This window comes from Artemia sp. Qi Xiang Cuo, chromosome 14 (assembly GCF_049724085.1).
Source record: "Artemia sp. Qi Xiang Cuo chromosome 14, ASM4972408v1, whole genome shotgun sequence".
Lineage (NCBI taxonomy): Eukaryota > Metazoa > Arthropoda > Branchiopoda > Anostraca > Artemiidae > Artemia > Artemia sp. Qi Xiang Cuo.
Genome location: NC_142807.1, coordinates 46,753,346 through 46,774,488, shown reverse-complemented (window position 1 = coordinate 46,774,488; position 21,143 = coordinate 46,753,346). Strand labels below are relative to the sequence as shown.

The 21,143-nt window shown below is 35.8% G+C and overlaps 1 protein-coding gene across 1 annotated transcript in view; it reads left to right on the top strand.

Moving 5' to 3' along the window:
* The first annotated feature begins 3,931 nt into the window (after window positions 1-3,931).
* The window catches only part of LOC148944530 (TBC1 domain family member 2B-like), a 79,932-nt gene continuing 62,720 nt past the window's right edge, over window positions 3,932-21,143 (top strand). The window contains exons 1-2 of the mRNA XM_089099951.1: window positions 3,932-3,976; window positions 11,675-11,726. Coding sequence (XP_088956077.1) covers window positions 3,932-3,976; window positions 11,675-11,726 — 97 coding nt within the window. The remainder of the gene's footprint in view (window positions 3,977-11,674; window positions 11,727-21,143) is intronic.

The following is a 21,143-nucleotide window of genomic DNA, read 5'->3' as shown; positions in this document are numbered from 1 at the left end:
ACCAAGGTAGCGCGTGGATGGTCATTTATCTTACGGGGTGAGGTGTTGGGGTTCCTCCCCTGTTTCTTTTCCTTTCAGATAAATGACCTGTTTTCGTTTTCTTAATTACATTTGCTTATACTATAATTTCAGAAGACAGGTTAAATTCTCGTTACTAAGCGATAGTGGTTTTGCAAGAGGGAAGCTTTGAGTCAAGTTTATTTTTATACTTCCTGGTTTGGGAGTCATTGAAAAATAAATCTAAGAGTTAGAATTGGGTTTGAATGGGGATGTAGCTGATTGGCTGGGCCAAGCGGAGGTCCACCCATATGAACAGCTGTGTAAAGATTATTATTATTTCTTAGTCTATGTTTTGACCCTGTTTGGGGAAAGAGTCTGTGTTTTGACCCCGATTGGGGAAGGATATTTCTATTGTTATTTCTGACCCTTTTGGAAGAATACAAGTAAGGTATTTTCTACAAACTGTGTACTAGTTTCCGTAACCCAGGCAGGGTAGGAATAGAGCTACTAGGTACCGTCGTTATTATATTAACAGGGAGGGTTAGTACCTCCGCGGAGAGGGCTAAGAGATTTTCGAGTCTTAACCCAAGGCCGGTACATTCAGCCATAGAAAGTGGCTCTCGGATCGATTGAGTACGTTATTATACCCTGGGACTGGATATACTGTAAATAGGGTAGTACCAAACCCGATATTTGTAGAACCGTTGGGGTAAGAGCGGGAATCCCACTAATATTTGGGCCGACAAGGGGTTCTCCCCTTCGAGTAAGGGGCATAGCAACTCTTTGCGCCATTTTTGCATCAATAAGTGGCGAAACCAGTACTTACACCCCAATAAGTGGTGCCAGTGGTAGCTAGCACTACGAACACCCACGATTTCCCCAAACATATCCAAACAAAATTTTGAGATAGCCATTTTGTTCTATGGAGTATAAAGTTCTGGAAATTATGTCTTTGAGGATGACAACCCCCGCAGCCCTCAGGGCATGGTTTGTAAGTTATGCCCTGGGGGCATATAAGGTTATATAGAAAGCGTCATTGTAGAAACTTCAAAAAGGGCTCATTCGATTGAGAATTGAAAGGGCTAGTGTCCTTTTTAATAATTGAAAGGGATTGGAGGGCAATTAACCCCCTCTCAAGGCCACCATTTCCCCAAACACATTCAATCAAAATTCTGAAAAAACCATTTTGCTAAACGTAGCTTAACGATCTGGAAATTAGGTCTTTGAGGATGAAACAACCCCCCCCACGACCCTTAGGGCAAGGGTTGTAAGTTATGTCCTGGAGGCAAATAAGGTTTTTATAGAAAGTGTTGTCATAACTTCAAAAAGGGATAATTTGATTGGAAATTGAAAGGGCTAGTGCCCTTTTTAATAGTCGAAAGTTATTGGAGGGCAACTAACCCCCATCTCACGCCCACCATTTCCCCATACACATCCAATCAAAATTTTGAGATATCCATTTTGTTCAACGTAGTTGAAGGTTCTGGAAATTTTGTCTTTGAGGATGGCTAACCCCCCCACCCCTCAGGGCAAGGGTCTAAGCTATTTCCTGAGGGTATATGAGGTTTTTATAGAAACTTCGTTGTCATAGAAACTTGAAAAAGGGCTCATTCAATTAGGAATTGTGAGGGCTAGTTCCCTTATCAATAGTCAAAAGCGATTGGAGGGCAAATGCCTCCCACGCCCGTCATTTCCCCAAACACTTCCAATCAACATTTTGATATAGCCATTTTGTTGAACATAGTTCAAGGGTCTGGAAATTATGTTTTCGAATATGACAACCCCTACAGCCCTCAGGGCTAAGGTTGTAAGTTATGCCCTGGGGGCATATAAGGTTTTTATAGAAAGCTTTGTCGTAAAAACATCAAAAAGGGTTCATTCGATTGAAAATTGAGAGGACTAGTGCCCTTTTTAATAGTCGAAAGTAATCGGAAGGCAAATACCTCCTCCCCACCCCCACGCCCATCATTTCCCCAAACACTTCCATTCAAAATTGTGAGATAGCCATTTTGTTCAACATATTTGAAAGGTCTGTAAATTATGTCTTTGAGGATAAAAAATCCCCCCAGCCCTCAGGGCAACGGTTATAAGTTATGCCCTGGGGGCACATAAAGTTTTTTATAGAAAGTGTGGTCATATAAACTCCGGAGAGGGCTCATTGGATTGGTTATCAGACGCTCTAGTGCCCTTTTCAAGAGTCAAAGTGATCTGAGGGCAGCTACCCCGCCACCCTCACACACACACGTCGTACTATCCCGAAATGTATCTAATAAAAATTTTGAGATAGCCATTCTATTCAAAATAGTCTAAATATCATATAATAAGGCTTTTGGGGTAGAAACAAACCCCAAAGATTAGGGGCAAAGGTTCATCTCTTAAGTTAAAATTTTAGACTGATTAATCAATTTCTACATCCTCGTCATATCAACGTCATCTGCAGATTGAAGTTTTTTGAAAGGGATCAAATATTGAAGTTTTTCTAAGTGGGATCAAATTTCATGTATGTCTATCTCCACTAGTGGTGCTTATGGTACATCAAAAAGTACATGACTATTTTGGCATATCGTTAATTAAAGGATTTTACAAAAATCTATTGAATTTGGATTGGCCTACCAAAAAACCTCTCTATTTTAGTTTTAAAAGAAGAATATTCTTATCACATTGAAAAATCAATCGCATTTAAAGACTTGTGCATAAAAAATTCTTCGTCGCACAAAACATTTCATAAAAATCACTGGGATCTGCAGGTAGAGGGTCTGCCATATAAAGAAATTTCAAACAATACGCAAATTTTATAATTTAAAAACCTTTCCCTGTGGGCTGTGGGAAGTCATGTTATCTCCAAAGACATTGTTATTAGGCCTTTCAACTATGTTGAACAAAATAGCAATCTCAGAATTTTGATCGGAAGCTTTTGGAGAAAAAGTGGCGTGGGAGGGGGCCTAGTTACCCTCCAATTTTTTTGGTGACTTAAATAGGGCACTAGAGCTTTTAATTCCATTAGAACGAGCTCACTCCCGATGTTCTAGGCCCACTGGGTCGATAATATCACCCCTGGAAAAAAATAACACGCATCCGCGATCTTTCTTCTACATTTTTGCAGATAGGAGCTTGAAACCTCTACATTAGGGTTCTCTGATACGCTGAATCTGTTGGTGTAATTTTCAATAAGATTCTATGAATTTTAGGGGGTGTTCCCTCTTTTTTTCAGAAATAAGGCAAATTTTTTCAGGCTCGTAATCTTTGATGAGCAAATTAAACTTTATGAAACTTATATATTTAAAATCTGCATAAAAGTCAAATTCTTTTGATATATCTATTGGTATAAAAATACCGTTTCTTAGAGTTTCGGTGACTATTGAGCCGGGTCGCTCCTTATTTAGAGTTCGTTACCACGAACTGTTTGATATAGAAATTGCTGATCAAGTTTCATTTTGGCTTTGGTTATGTGTGAGCGCTAACTATGCAGTTGAAATGTGAAATTTTCTATAGAAGCACTTAGTCACTCTTTTCAAAAGTCGATTTTTCGTTGAAAATGAACCCTTACCGGAGGCTGACGTCTGTAATTTTGCGTTTGTACCCATCTGCAGTTAGGAACGGATCTAGACCTGTTGGAATCCGGAGTAACAATGACAATCGGTTCCCCCGATCAACAAGCTCATTATAGATTTCATATTATAGCTATTTTACTTCTTTAAAGAACATATTTATTTATTGTATATTTATTCAATTATTTTACAATAATTAATATTTTATTCTATTTAAATCCTTATAATGCATAACAAGGTTAAAAAAAAATCTTTAAGAATCTACGTAACAGCATTTTATTGGTTCCATAAAATTTATATTGTGTACTTTCAATTTTATCCTGTAACCTAAAACTTAACTTTACGTGCTTTTCTTGAAGTAAGTGTCTTTATCATGCATTAATATGAATCTTGGAAGCCATATCATGCTCTATGTGGATTATAATCAGGTTTGTAAAGCATTGTTCGGCTGTCTTGAATTTAAGATAGTTTTTAATTAACTTCAATTTGCTGATGCTTTTTTCGTTAGAAGCAACTGATACATGCATAGTTAAATAAATATTCAACGGGATTTCTACGTTTGGATAGACATCTCGTAGGATGTGTTCGTGTATAGCAGAAAAAAACTTTTGTGGTATCAATAACAATAGATAATGTGGCTAATAGCAGGAATACGGTTAGTAACAGTTACAACAGAGTGCTTTATAGTATATAAGCTATTGGTGTTAATTTTTTTTTTCAACCTCTATTCTTTGCTCTTCCGAGTGTGTACGAAAAAAAAATGATAGTCCAGTAAATAATTTTCATAATGCTCTTAAAATAATTATCTTGTACATAATTTCTACGATATCAAACCGCAGACATGACGAAAATGAGCTTTTTTGTCCACTGAATAGTGCTTGAACCGTGCAATTTGAAATATTGTTGACTCCTTCAAGAAGTATAAAAACAAAGTCTTGGCTTTAAATTTATCAGTACACATATATAAATCCAAAACAAATATAGCAACCTTGCAAACAATGTGAAAGTACTACAAAAAGACGAGTTTGCACCTTATAAGATTAACATTTTCTAATAACTTTACGGGATCTTCCCTTCTAAACAAAACTGACTATAATTTATTTTTTAAATTTTCGGTTTGCCAGGAAATGAGCAAAATCGAGAAGAGAAGAAACAAAAATAATAAGCACCTTTCTAGTTATTTTTTTTTAACTCTGGCCCATTTCAGCCACACGATTCACAATCATATTAAAGTCGCAACTTAGTGCTATAATTGCAATATTATATTATAGGTTTATCAATATTCTAAGCTACTATTGATATTCAAAGCACTATATTAATATTAAATTTTTCAAATGAAAAATAAATAAAAGATGTGTTGTACTAAATATGTACCGAAATACAATTACTTTGCAGTACCACACAAACGCATTGCTTTTTGTATTCAAAACTCAAGATGGCGCTTTCCACAGGTGTCGTCATGAAATTGCAACCACCCAAGGCCGCATCCATGGGGGGGGAGGGTTACCCGGTTTGATCCCCCCCCCCCCCCGAAATTTTTGACCGAGTCGAAAATAAGTCGAAAATTAGTAAAACCTAGGTAAAAATCAGTAAAATTAGTCGAAAACTGAATCAAAAATTAGTAACCCCCCCCCCAAAAAAAAATCCTGGATCCGCCCTTGCAACCACCTCTTGGAAGTTCTCAGATTTGGCTACCTTCTCGTGCCTAAACACCTTGGAAGAGACTGAAACAAATACATGAAACAACTAAATAACAGTAAGATTGCATGTATACGTTTCAAAGGGAAGGCACCTTCCCCATGTCATCCCACCCGCCCGTCTTCTATTCCTATTGGTCCCTGACCGAAGCAACACCTACTCTCTACTTATAAGCGTTGATAGGTTCTGGAGCTGGAGAATTAGAGTTCAAATTTTATTTGACGAGATCAAAAAGTTTCTCACAAGCCAGCATCACCTTCGATCTGGCGGCCAATGCAGGCTGACCCTTGCCCCCCCCCCTCTCTGTGAGAAAAAGGGATGATAAGATAATATCCTTTTTGTCTATTACCCATACATGTTTCTATTCTGTTTTTAAAATGACTATGTTCTTTTGTTTTTCAAGGAAAAACAGAATACTGCGTGATTAGTCGCTAATATCATCCGGAGTTTGAGGTTAATGTGAAGTCACCATTAAAGAAAAGTAGGCAAGGTTTTTAAATTTCTGTGGCAGGGAGAAATGCTGAGGGAAAAGAAAATATATTAAATTAGAACGTATAACTCAAATCATACCCCATCTGAATTTGTAACCATTTTAACTGAAGTGATGCTATACCACTTTTGGTCAATATCTACGAAATCATATTTTTGAGTTAGGAATAAAGTGAATACACCATTCGATGCCTTTTTTTATGCTGATTACGAAATTAATAAGCATTTCTATCGGAAATGAATTTCAGCCCCCCCCCCCTATATAGGCTATACCAAACCCAATCTAACCGAACCCTGAATTGGCCTATATAGGGGGGAGGGGGCTGAAACTCATTTCTCATAGAAATGCTTAGCCTATTATATTTGTAATCAGCATAAAAAAAGGCATTGAATGGTGCATTCACTTTTGTCCTAACTGAATAATATGATTTTGTAGATATTGACCCCACTTTTAACTCAGGGTTGTTATACCACTAGGCTAGGATAGCTTATTAAAATCCCAATCTGTCCTTGTGGGGGCCAGACATTAGGCTAGTTCTGCAGAAATGTAAAAGCTCAAACAATAGTGCTTGGCTCCCCCAGAAGGAAAGAGTGTAAAATTTTGTAAACTGCTTTACTAAATACTTAGACTACTTGTTGTAGCCTATATTATACATTATCCTTATTCTACTGCAAATAGGCCTAAGCCTATATAGTGGGCTAAATATTATATTTTCTCCATGAATTTTGCAAAATTCTAGTTGAGCTACTTTTCACTATCTAGGAAAGGGCACAAGAAAGCTGTTTTCAGCTTCACAACTTTGCTTAATCCTAATTTAGGCTATGAGGTTCCAAAGAACTACAAATACATTTCCTAAATATAGAAAAAAAAATATTGATATGGCTGAGAACTCTACTCAGACAACAAATTGCATTTTCAGAACTAAAACCAGAGAAAAAGAAACTGATAACTGAAAATTAAGGCAAAATTTTGTTTTGTCAAGATTTCAATAGATACAAACCTGTTAAGAAGGCAAATTTCTAAGACTTCAAAATCAGAAGAGGGTTAACATAGAAGCTTAGAAACCCCTTCCCAGAGTATATTTTTGGCCCTGGATTCATTACTGAGAGTTTCATTTTCCTAACCTGAAATCTCCCATTGCTTAGTGTCATTGATGTTGCCTGTTTATTGTTAAATTAATTTGAAGAAAATAGGCATGCATAGAATTCCTGTAGAATATATAATTTTGGGTGTATATTTGCACATCATTAGGGGGGGGGTAAGATGGTTAAATTAAAGTGAGACACTTTTAGGAATATATAAGTTGATGTTTTAGTATTTCCTAAAGTAGTTTTTAGAATGTGTACTGTTTTCTTTTGAGACCAGGGGTTCAACCACTAAACTATAATTGAGCATAGTATAGGGTGGAAGTTAGACTGAAAAAATATAGTTTACATTTAGATTTTATATATAATTTTCTTTCTAGTAAAATTAAAGTTCTAGGTATAGGGCTTTTTGCTACCTTGGAAAGGTATTGAGCTAGGTAAATTAAACTTTTAGAAATCTTTCTCAAGTCTAAAATAGGTATCTGAAAGGTCTTTTGAAGTATCTGCCTTACCCTGTAAACCCCCCACCCTCAAATGACCCAATCCTCTAATTTGCACAAACTTTGTGTTATAAATATTAAACTTTCGTAAATAGCTTTACAGTGAATACAATGATAAATGTCCAGTTTAGGGGCTTTTGGCTGTCATGGAAAGTAGGCTAGCCATACTAGGTTAATAACAATTTTAGGAATGACCCCACTTTCCAAATTATACCCTGTGTAGCCTAGCTAACAGTATTAATGGTTCTGCAAAAGATAATACTTCAGAAAAATAACACTATTGCTATTACATTCCTTATTTTATCTTTTTTTCCAATTGTCATATTTGCTTTTTGATAATGCACCCCACTTCCCTTGATAGCTCCAGATATAGGGATATACTGTATACAAAATTAAAAGAAAAACATATAAAATTCTTACTTTACAATATGCAGTATGTTTCAGATAATCAAATTAGCATCTTTTGTATCCTTTGTCCAAGGGGAATGAGTTTGATTCCTGGCTTGGTCAGCTATTTGGTTTGGGATGGAGGTCAGTAGTGTGACTCTGTAAGTTCAGCCAGAGTTTACCCAGCTCTAAATCAGTACCTGGGTAAATCTAGGGAAGGTAAGCAGGAAAGGTATGTGAAAGTACAGGATGAATATCCCCCAACCCCCCATTGTACTTCCTGGCTGAAGGGCCACAAAATAGAGATCAGTGCTACCAGTTTGGACCTTAAGGTTCTAGTGCTGTCATAATTTCTACTTACTTACTTTCATATGTTAATACCTACATTTTTAAATAATATTTTAATCAGAAAGATCTTAAATTCTTTTGCAGTCAGATAAACCAAAAGCTTTTGACCGATCAAAAATGCAGCTAGGTACCTGTTTGCAAAGGAATACAACACACCATGATATGCAAAACAATGGAGAAATGTATCAATTAGGGACCATCAGGAGGGCAATGTTGACATGAATTGTCAGAAATATCAATATGATTTTTGAAAACAACATAAAATATGGAATCTAAGGTTACTAATTTTATTTTATTAGCAGGTGTCCTTTTGAGGAACCACTAAGATAGATGTAAACCATTCTAGGGGAGGATGTTGTCAAGTTACTATCTGTACCCTTTTCCTATTTCTAGGGTTTAAAAGATTTCATAGATAACAAGCCTGTACCTACCTAAATTTCAGCAGCATATGAATAGTCAAGTCAAACTTAAAGTAACCACAAGTTCCTGGTTGTTTTGGGCTCTTTACTTTTCTTTGAAAAACTTTCTTTTTTCAAAAATTTTTTTTTAGATTGACTTTTGGTTGTTTCTAATTGATATGGTTTTATAATTAGTTTATATTAGGGATATTTGTAAAGTTTTTCAGTTTGCTCTGCTTAAGAATGAAAATGTTAAAATTGTTAGAATAAATGTTTACTAGGCCATTTCCCTCAGCCCCTTTCCCCCAAGTTAAAACTTGATCCCCATACTTCCTGAAAGTTCCAGTCTGATCTCAACAGATGTTCCCAGGATATTACTTACAGTTTTATTTATCATCTGACAACACTCTGTATATTTTGATCTACCTTGCTACTTAACTATGGATATGTTATTGTTACCATAATATTGTAGTACAAAATATTTATGTGTATCAGAGGAAACATGATTAAGTCAAACCTTATACCTTATTCAAGTTGAAATTGAGGTCTAATTGGCCCTCCCAACACTCTTCAAAGTTTCAACTGAATACTCCAAAGCATTCCAGAGATATTGTAGATACTCTATTTTGATAACCCTGTACCACTCAGTGTCTTTTGGTTTGCCTCTCTACTGATTGTTCTTCTCATTACTTCGGTTTAATTGTGAGTAAATCTTGGAGACATAGGATTTCTAGTATTTTCCTTGAGCAGTTCACCTTATCTGAATGGATGACAGGCTGGACTTGCAATCCAATGTCCCCTTGGGTAGGGGTTTGATTCCTCATGTTACCAATCCTTTGGCTTGGAGTCAATGGTGTGAATCTGCAAACTTGGCTGGTACTCCAAACTGAGTCTGGATTCAATTACCAAAGGGCTTGATTTGATTAATATGCTCCCTTGGGGGAACAGGCCTTTCTTTGCCTGCTCTCCCAAGTTAAAATTTGCAGTTTATACGCCCTTCCCCCCAAAAAAAGAATTCCCTGAAAGTTTCAACTTGATTTTCCAATTACCAAAGGGGGTTAAAGTACCAAAAATTTTAGCAACTTTGGTGAATATATTTAGCTTTTCTTTGCCTGTTCCCCCAAGTTAAAATTTGCAGTTTATATGCCACTTCTTCCCTCAAAAATAAAATTCTAAAAGTTTTAACTTGATCTCTCAAGGCATTCCCAAGATGTTGAAGATGCACTATTCTGATAAGCTGGCATCACATGATGTTTTTTTACCTTGCTACTCAACTATGAATAGCAAGAATACATTAGAGTGAATACATTCTAAGTTCCATAATGCCTTGAACTGCAAAAGTGGTTAGGATGACTGGAGACAAAATATTTTGAAGCTTCTCATCCCATTAAAAATTTGAAGTCACCTTAACACCTTTCATCTCCTACACTACCTGAACGTTTCAACATCATCCTCCAAGATGTGCAGATGTAGAATTTTGATAACCTTGGATGTATAGCTCAGATAACTTACCCACTTGCCCAAGTCATAGTTTAAGGTCCACATGCCCCCTCCTCAACAATCCATAAAGTTTGAAAGTTTGACTACCCCAAGGTGTTCCTGTGATATTGAAGATCTGCCTATTTGATAATCTTGCAATGGATAGTGTCTTAATTTTTATTGCTTATGTGTCTATAGAATATAAGTTACATAGAATTTTATTGTCAAAAACATTTGGAGGAATAAGAAACAAAATTCGATTATTCCCCCCCCCTGCATAAAATGAAAAGTCCCATTGCCCCTCTTTCCTTTTTCTAATAATACTTGGACGTTTCAACTCATCACTCAAGCCATTGCCAGGATATTGCTGATAGGATATTCAAGTGTAGTATAGGCTGCATATAATGTCTTTTGGTTTACCTCTACCCACTTGCTCAAGTCCAAATTGAAGATCCACTTGACCCACCCCACCAACACTTCCTAAAAGTCATTACAAATACATTGCAGATAATTTAAAAATTTGGAGCAGATAACATCTTTTGATTTGCTTTCACACATGTGTTATTTCTTAAGTATAATCTTGGGAAATTCCAGGAATCTTGGCCTTCCAAACAATCCCTAAGATTTCCTAGCTGATTCAGCAACCAAGACCAAACATGGCCACTTTTTCTACTAAAACCTATTTTAGAACAAGGGGTAATTTACATAATTCATAGCCATTGCCCTTGTGGCTATGGGAATGATGGAAGCCCCAAAGGCATAATTATTAGACCTTTCAATATTTCTGCACAAAATATGAATCCTGATTTTTTGTGCAGCCACAACAATATATAAATTGGAAATATACTTCTAGTGACTCTGGAACCCTATACGAAATGTTATCCATGCCTATGATAAAAACCTTAAGACTATTAAACTGACAATATCAAGTGGAGAGGGCTGGATAGACCATTATACATTCCTCTAAGGCTGATAGAATAATCTCAGAAAGGGAGTATTCTCAAATGGTATTTTGTAATTTTGTATTCTTGACTCTTGCCTTTTCCTGCTTGTACTCTATCTCAAATAATGTTGATAATATGTGAAGATTTGTTATTGTTTTTCAAGGAAACTAGGGTAGACATTGAAAAATTTTCATTTAAAAATAATAGATATTGACTTGATTAAAGGCATTGGAATTAAGATTGTCAAAAATAACGTTTTTTGCTTGAAAATTTGTAATTCTCCAGGATAGAATTGTAGCCAAAATATAATTAGTTACCGTATGTAAATTTTTTTTTGTTAAAACTTATCTAAGGTTGTGCCTTCTCTTTTTCCCTGTATGTGATGGAGTGTATGCTTGCACTCAAGAGGACCAGTGGAAGTTTTTGTTCAAAAACCTTTCAGAACAACATGTTAGAGTAAATATGAACATTTTAATGCACTTTTTGCAGTTTTTAAATTCCTACCAATCTTTGTGTACCTATTGTGGAAGAAACATGGGTCTCTTGAAATTATCTCTCCTGATCTTAAGCCCAGGGAAACTTGGCCATTTTAGCTCACTTTTTAGGTTTCTAATCTCCCACCCTTCCCTTTTTCATCAAGCCTGTTAATTTATAGAAAAAACAAGTTCTGTACTTCTTTATTTCAAAATATATCGATAATCTTGACATATAGATAATAATTTGGATCATCCTCATCGACTAATTAGTGACCGTATCGCATTTTGATTCCATATCATATATTGAATTTTATATTTCAGGATATGAAAATGATGTTTTGCTTGGATAATTGCTCTGTCAGAAGATCATGGGGTAAGTTTTTTTTTAAGTATTTGAAACCCCAGGATCATAAGGAAAAACTTTTTAGTTTCCCTAACATTTTAACTACATATTCTCTTTGATCTTTATTTTCGCTTATCATTGCTTCAGACATTTTTTCAGTGCCTTTTGCCTTAGTTGCTTGGATTGGTCTTGTCACTTTTGATGGTCTAGGTTGTTCATTATCACCCATCACATGTTTACATTTCTAAGGTTGTTTTCTTGATCTTGTCTCATTTGATGGTCCAGTTTATTCATTTTGAGCTTATGGTTTTTTCCTCTTTTGTTCTTTTTTGTACTCATTTTTGCTAGTGTTAATTTATGTTTGTGTCCCCTAGATGTTATGAAACTGCTGAAAATGCCTTCCTTGTGTCTTCAATTTCAGTCAACAAGATTGCTCGTAAACTATTTAGTCTATCCTGATTTATTGTTGATATCACATAGTTTTTCTGTTGGTTTTACCATTTAAAATGATCTCTCTCCAGAAGCAACGCTTACTGGAATTGTTAAGAACATTTCACAATTTCGAAAATCAATTTTTCATTTTGATAGCGGCATGGAATCCATTCAAACGTGGGGCCCGATCGGGCCAAATCGTTCCAATTGCCCTTTTTCCAGCCCTGCTTGTTTAGATCATAGTGTTCCAATCCTGTGTGACAAGAAATTTTGTGATTTTTAATATTTAATATCCTCAATTATGGAAAGCTTGTTAAGCATATTTTAGCTTTATTTTAATCCAATTGCCATCTAAGAAATTATTAGTTTTGAAAGACAAACATTTTTTTCTGATATTTTAGGGCCCTTGTTTTTAAGGAATTTCACTGTGAGCATACAAAACTGAGCTAATCAGGTTCATTGATACTAAATTCAGGGAGCATTTGAAAGTCGGACTATTTAATTGCAACTAAATGGTTGCTATAACTGCTTACATTTTTTTTTTATAAAGCTTAAGTTTAGCTGATACTCTATCTCTAATCCACTCCATCATCAGATCTAATACACATGATGCCAACTCTTTTTACTCCCTTAACAAGTACATAATTGCTTTGTATAATTTTCTGTATTCAAATGGTACCCAAGGACAAGGTCTGACCTGTCTATTAGCTTTTTCGATGGAAAAAGTAAATCTTCATGAAAAAAGTTAGGAATAAAAGAAAAGTTAATAGTCAAATTAAAAAAATCGTGACTGAAAGGGGTTAATATGATTTACAGCAAATTATCTTATGCAACTGAAGTAAACTTCTCTTGAAACATCGCTGTGGCCTCGTGCTGGCATTGTATAGTTTTCTATTTACATCCGAAGTAGTCTTTGAATCTGCATCTTTTGGTTAAAGCAGAAAAAACCTCATTGTAACATTTCTATGAAAAAAAAAATCAACCTAAAATATGTCTTCCTGAGCAATTTGTTTTTCCTCTTATACTAGCTTCAGAACTTATTGATTATTCATTCAGAAACTTAATTTTTTTGCCACTATATTGACTTTTTATAACGCAATATACACCTACGCAGAGCAAACTCTTAATTAGAGCTCGATTTTACTTAGCGCTGCCTATGTTACGGATGGAATTGGCGCTGTAATATTATATTACGTAACGTAAGTCTGAATCTTTGCTAGTGTGAATGGTTGTCCGGCATAGTATGAAGGGACCATAAGTAATGAGAAAAGTGTGCATAAGAAGTAATAAGCTTTGATAAAAATAAGATCAACTTTAAACTGAATTATAAAGTAATACATTAACATAAACATCCCCTGAAAGGCTTAAAAATCTGTGTTATAAAGGAAAGGAAAACATACATTTTTGAAACATACATTTTTGTATGCAACATCAAACAGTGTAGTCGGTATAGCCGTTAAGAAATAATGTTGTCGGCAAAAAAAAAAAAAAACACCCACTTGTTTTATTTATAAACTGAGCGTGAAGCTGTTGGAATGAGAAACAAGGACAAAAAAAAATCACAGAAGAAAAACAGACCAAAAAAGTATAAAATCTTAAAATCACAGAAAGAAAAAAAAATAAAAATGCACACAGCTGCAGCAATATTCAAGTGCATAATGAATTGTGGAAATAAATTAGCTGAGTTTTTCCAATAGCTAACTTGTGAAATCCATCCAAATTATGCCCCCCTTTTCCAAATTTATGGTTAAGTATTAACTACACACTCTAGTGATTGAACTACTGCATGGAACGCTAAAAAAAAAAAAACAATTTAGATGGACTATCATTTAACAAAACAGGAAAAGAATTGAACTAATCAATGAGAATGGGAAAACATTAACTTGCCAACTTATAGAAGCAAATACCATAGAAGTGAATATTAAACATAAAGAAAAGGTAAAGAAAATGGACCATTACTAGAATCCAGATAGAAATCACTGTATTAGTTCTTAACCTTTCACCTGTACTAGATGACCAAAAGGCAACGAAATTATGGGTGTTATTGCGCTCTTACATATTAGTGATTTCAAGTTCCTGCCGAAGTAATGCTGCCATGTCATGTCATGTCATATCGCCAAGATTTGTAAAAATGCTCCCAAATGCACACAATATTCGAGCGATCATCTGAAAACTAAAGACACTCCGTATAAGAACGCTATGAAGTATAACTGATTTGGCGTAGCTGACAACCCTTCATATCCGTTTAAGTGTCCAGTCGTGCAGGCTTTACTGAATAAATGACAGATTCCATTATTTGAATTCTTTCTTGGAACATTGATGGTAGTGTTCTAACTTATTAATTTCTTCTAGAAGAGTTATTGCATAGTTTCAATATTATCTGTTTACAAGACGTATGAAACAAAGAGAAGAAAGGATATAATAAATGAAAAATAAAATAGATGAGAAAAAACGAGGATTTTGTCAGCCAGTAGTAAACTGTGAAAACGAGTACAAGTAAATATTTTGACAGGGACCTCCGCCAAGTCGTCCTCAGTGCTCAGAAATAAACAAAGACAAGATCTAACCTTTTGAAGTGGACTCTACAAGAAGAGAACATACACTGAATAAAAAAAACAGCCCGAATCATTGAAGGACAATTCACCTACTGGATTGGACAAATATTCTTTGCTTAGCAATAGATTTGCCTACCTGCAACTTCGAATCTCATTAGATATGCGGACAGGTTGTCTTAAATTAGACGGGGGAAAATATTGATTGAATCTTTTAATATTAATTTATTATAAATTGGGCTTAAAGAAATATCTCCTATATCTCTGTATATAGCAAATTTTATTTATATATTTTTTATATCAATTGCCTCTGTAAAAGGTTGTGGTAGGCCATTTACTGTTGATATTCTGCCTCTTCAAAAAGAACTAAATGATCAGAGTTTTCAAAAATATGGAGGTCCAAAGCAGAATAAAAGTTGTAATTTTTATTTTCAAACCTCAGGGACTTGTCTATTGAAGTTTTGTGTTCATGTAATCGTTCCCTCAGTTGTTGATGGGTCTACCAATGTAAAACTTCCCTCTTGAACATGGGACTCTGTAGACATCACTGCCCAGTATAGGGTTGGTTTTATCCTCTCCCGAATTGAAAAAAGAGTTGTTTTTTTTAAGTTTTGAAAGAAAAAAAGAGATTATGTTTTTTTTTTAATTTTCCAAGTTTGTCGCTGAGTTTCGAGATGTATGGTAATATTGTGAAAGTTTTCTTTTCAATTGCCGGAGTACCTGAATCAAGGGGGACGGGCTCCCTGTTTTCCTGTTTTACTTTTTTTAATCGTCTATCTATTTGATTTTATTTTTCGTTTATTATGTCCTTTCTTCTCTTTGTTTCATACGTCATGTATAGCAAGTGTGGTCTTTGAATGTATTGACTGTTTACAAGAGCATTTTCTCTCGAAAGACGGGCTTGGTTTACTTGAGGCCTTCCATCTGATGGCGTTGTATTTTTAGTAAAAACTGACCTCATGCTTATAGCCTATGCCTCCACGGTTAGTTTCGTTACAGTGAAGATTGATTGCACAATTGTATAATTCTTTTTACTTGCCAACTGATTATTAAGATGAAAAGTCTGATAGGAAATTCAGAACGGCTTATAGCAAATTTAATAAATATATCTCCAGTGCCTTAGTTCCGGATGCACTGTAATTAATTCTTGGTGGAAAGCTTAACAATCATTCTAACCCTAGAGCTCGGATACTTCTTTGTTCGTGTAAGGATCTCGAGCACCGTATGTAAAAATGATATCCACTTCACTTACATTCCAAAGTCGGGCTCGACCTCTTGTCTAGATTTCTTCCTGGTTTCTACACAAACAAATGCTGAAGCAATCACTAAAGTTATGATTGACATTAAGGTCTGATTATTTTCCAATTTTCAATACATACAAATTTTGGGGTCGTGTCCGTGCCCATGTCAAGGAAAAAAGTGGTTTTGTAGATCCGAATGGCATAAAACAGGTGTTAGTTTACTTCAGTCAGTCTGTGATGATATACTCGACAAGATTAAAATGCCATTTCAGCTACTACAAGAAGTCAGTCATTACCCATGTCAAAGAAGCAGGTTATGCTGGATTTACTGGAGGTAATACAAGTGAGCTGATTCACATGATGCATAATTCAGAAAAAAGGCTGTTTCAATCATAAAAGTCCATGTCAGATCTAAAGTCCCTAGTTGGTCTGAAAACACTGAGTAAGTAGCTGCTCCATATGCTCCTGGGATCTGGTATTCCTTGTGGAAAGTGTGAAAAGCCTTTTAACGGTCCAATGAATGAAGTCTGTTTGCATAATAAACGCTATTTTGCCATGTATCTGTCTAAACGTCGCGCTAACATACTTGACCAAAATTGTGATTTAGTCCGTTCGAATCCCAGTTCGATGTGGTTGCGGATTGATCAAAAAGACTTTTTGCACAAAATAAGTTTTTAAAAAAAAAGTAAAGAACTCCATTAAACCAAAAATGAACAAAAATAGAATAGAGTAATCTCCTAAGCATACCATTACCAATAATCAGTATCGATAAATAGATGAAACCCATAACAAATAGAAATTGAAGTAATTTAAACTCAAAACGAGCAGAAATTAATCTGAGTAGGGTTCTAAACGTTAAGCTTTCTAAAAGCCAGAAAATAATTTGTACTTTTGAAAAAATTCAAATGGATTTACTGAAAAACATGTGCATTGTGAGTTTAATATGCATATTCTGATATTTATTCCTTAAAATCTTAATTAATTTTTCATTTCTTAAAGGTATAAAAGTGAAAACATTTAAAAGATTTTTTTTTTTAATCTTCTAATTTGAAAATTCTTAGAAAGTATCTTTGAACTCTTAGAAAGAAATTGATTGGAACGAAATTTCCAGACCCTCTGATCACTTTGGATCTGACAAAGAACACTAGAGCGTATTATTACCAATCTAATGAGCCCCCTCCAAAGTTTATATGGCCAAACTTTCTATAAAACCCCTATATGTCCCCAGGACATAACTTACAACCCTTGCCCTTTGGGCTGGGGGGATTTGTTATCTTCTAAGACATAATTCCCAAACCGTTCTGATGGGCTGAAAAAAATGGTTATGTCACAATTTTGATGGGATGTGTTTGGGGAAATGATGGGTTTGGGGGAGGGGGGGGGAATTTGCCCTCTGATCACCTTCGACTAATAAAAAAGGTACTAGTCTTCTCAATTTCCAATCGATTGAGCCCTTTTTGAAGCTTCTACGACAAAACTTTCTATAAAATCCTTATATGCCTCAATGGCATAACTTACGACCCTTGTCTTGAGAACTATGGGGGGTGGGTTGTCATTCTCAAAAACATAATTTCCATACTTTCAACTACGTTGAACCAAATGGCCATATTAAAATGTTCATCAGAAATGTTTGGAGAAATGATGGGCGTGGGGGGGGGCGATTCTCCTTCCGATTACTTTCGACTATTAATATGGGCAATAGCCCTCTCAATTTCTAATCGAATGAGTCCTTTTTGAAGTTTCTACGACAACGCTGGCAAAGACCTAATTTCCAGAACTTCCAACTACGTTGAACAAAATGTCTATCTCAAAATTTTGATTGGATGTGTTTGAGGAAATGGTGGACGTGAGAGGGGCTTTAGTTGTCCTCCAGTCACTTTCGACTATTAAAAAAGTTCAAAAACTGGAATGTTTTATTTTAGTTATGCTGACTGTAACATGTTTTATTTAAATTATACTGAAAAATAAACCTGCCCCTTACAGTTACTTCAAATGGGAAAACTTTGGCTCTGGAAAACTTAGCGGAGGAAGATACTCAAAAATTTTTTTCAATATATATATATATATATATATATATATATATATATATATATATATATATATATATATATATTATATATATATGTATATATAGATTGAACTTGAGTAAATATAATTGATAACATTCAAGGAGAGGATTAGTGGCTGCATTAGAAAACTAGTAACTTGGCTACTAGTTTCTGACTTGCTTGTACAATTTACAAGTAATATTTGACTAATTTTAACGAGAAAAAGAAACTGCCGAAATCACTAAAAAAAAGTACTAAGATCTTTACCTCTTGAATGCTATGGAAAAGAGGTTTTTTTAAACCTCTTGCGATAGCCATAAATATATGGCTATCTCAAAATTTTGATTGGATGTGTTTGGCGAAAGGGTGGGCGTGAGAGGAGGTTTAATTGCCCTACAATCACTTTCATAAACAATAAGTCGAACAATAGGGAAATTTAGATAAAAAGAGCACTAGTCCTTTCAATTTCCAATCGAATGAGCCCTTTTTGAAGTATCTACGACAACTTTTCCAATAAAAACCTTATGTGCCCCCAGGGCATAACTTACAACCCTTTTGCCGAGGAGTGTGGAGGGAGGGTCATCCTCAAAGACATAATTCCTCGACTTTTCAACTACGTTAGACAAAATGGCTATCTAAAAATTATTATTGGATGTGTTTGGGGAAATGGTGGTCATGGGAGGTGTGTTAGTTTTCCTCCAATCACTTTTGACTATTAAAAAAGGGCACTAGCCCTTTCAATTTCCCATTGAATGAGCACTTTTCGAAGTTTTTATGACAACACTCTCTATAAAAACTTTATAGGCCCCCAGGGCGTAACTTACAACCCTTGTCTTGAGGGGTTTGGGGGGTTTATCATCCTCAAAGACATAATATACAAAACTTTCAACTACGTTGAAAAAATGGCTGTTTCTAAATTTTGATTGGATGGGTTTGGGGAAATGGTGGGCGTGAGAGGGGGGTTAGTTGCCCTTCAATCAGTTTCGACTAGCCTATTAAAAAGGGCACTAGCTCTTTCAATTTCCAATCGAATCAACCCTTTTTGAAGTTTTTACGATAACATTTTCTGTAAAAAACCTTATATGCACCCAGGGCATAACTTACAACCATTGGCTTGAAGGCTTGGGGAAGGGGTTGTCATTCTCAAAGACCTAATTTCCAGAACTTTCAACTACGTTGAACAAAATGACTATCTAAAAATTTTGATGGGATGTGTTAGGAGAAATGGTGGGCGTGAGAGGGGGGTTAGTTGCCCTGTAATCTCTTTCGACTATTAAAAAGAGCTATAGCCCTTTCAATTTCCAATCGAATGAGCCCTTTTTAAAGTTTAAACGAAAACGCTTTCTATAAAAACCTTATATGCCCCCAGGGCATAACTTCAACCCTAGCCCTGAGGGGTTTGGGGGGTTTGTCCTCCTCAAAGACATAATTTCCAGAACTTTAAACTACGTTGAAGAATATGCCAATCTCAAAATTTAATTGGATGTGTTTGGGGCAATGGTGGTCGTGAGAGGGGGGTTAATTGCTTTCCGATCACTTTCGACTATTAAAAAGGGTACTAGCCCTTTCAATTTACAATCAAATAAGCTTTTTTGGAAGTTTCTACGGCGACGCTTTTTATAGAAACCTTATATGCCCCCAGGGCGTAACTTACAACCCTTGCCCTGAAGGCTCTGAGGGGGTTATCATCCTCAAAGACCTAATTTCTAGAACTTTTAACTAGGTTGAACAAAATGTATATCTCAAAATTTTGATTGCATGTGTTTGGGGAAATGGTGGGCGTGAGAGGGGGGTCAGTTGTCCTCCAATTACTTTCAACTATTAAAAAAGGCACTAACCCTTTCAATTTCCAATCGAGTGAGGCCTTTTTGAAGTTTTTACGTCAACACTTTCTATAAAAACCTTGTACGCCCCCTGGAAATAACTTACAACCCTTGCCCTGAGGGCTGTAGGGGGAGAGTCATCCTCAAAGGTATAATTTCCAAAACTTTCGACTACGTTGAAAAAAATGGCTATCTCAAAATTTTGATTGGATGTGTTTGGGGAAATGATGGGTGTGAGAGGGGGGTTAGTTTGCCCTGCATCACTTTCGAATATTAAAAAGGTCACTAGCCCATTCAATTTCCAATTGAATGAGCTCTTTTTGAAGTTTCTACGACAGCGCTTTCTATAAAAGCCTTGTATACCCCCATGGCATAACTTACAACCCTTGCCCTGAAGACTGTGGGGGGGTTGTCATCCTCAAAGGTATAATTTACAGAACTTTCAACTACGTTGAAAAAAATGGCTATCTCAAAATTTTGATTGGATGTGTTTGAAGAAATGGTGGGAATGAGAGGGGGGTTACTTTCCCTCCAATTACTTTCGACTATTAAAAAGGACGCTAGCCCCTTCAATTTCCAATTGAATGAGCCCTTTTTGAAGTTTCTACGACAACGTTATCTATAAAAACCTTATTTACCCCCAGGGCATAAGTTACAACCCTTGCCCTGAGAGGTGGTGGGTTTGTCATCCTCAAAGACATAATTTCCAGAACTTTCAACTATGTTGAACAAAATGGCTAGGTGTGTTTGGGGAAATGGTGGGTGTGATTGCTCTCCAATCACTTTCGACTATTAAAAAGGGCACTAGTCATTTTAATTTCCAATCGAACGGGCCCTTTTTGAAGTTTCTACGACAACTCTTTCTATAAAAAACCTTATATGCCCCCAGGGCATAACTTACAACCCTTGCCCTGAGGGCTGTGGGGGGAGTGTCCTCCTCAAAAACATAATTTTCATCTGGAAATCAACTACATTGAACTAAATGGCTTTATCAAAATTTTGATTGGATGTGTTTGGGGAAATGGTGGGCGTGGAAGGGGTGTTAGTTGCCTTCCAATCGCTTTCGACTATTAAAAAGGGCACTAGCCATACCAATTCCCAATCGAATGAGCCCTTTTCGAAGTTTCTACGATAATTCCTTCGATACGAAGTGCCTTGGTCTAGAGAAAAAAAAATAATACATTGTGGCAACATCGTTCTTTACTTAGGCAGCGCTATTGCGCTGCCTATGATAAAGAGTAAGAAATTATGTGGCCTTCCGATGTTAAGCTTCCAAGTAAAGCTGATTGGATCTCCCATTCTGAATTTGAGTTTTCGAATCTGAGCCAACCACTACGGATTGTTTTGGGTA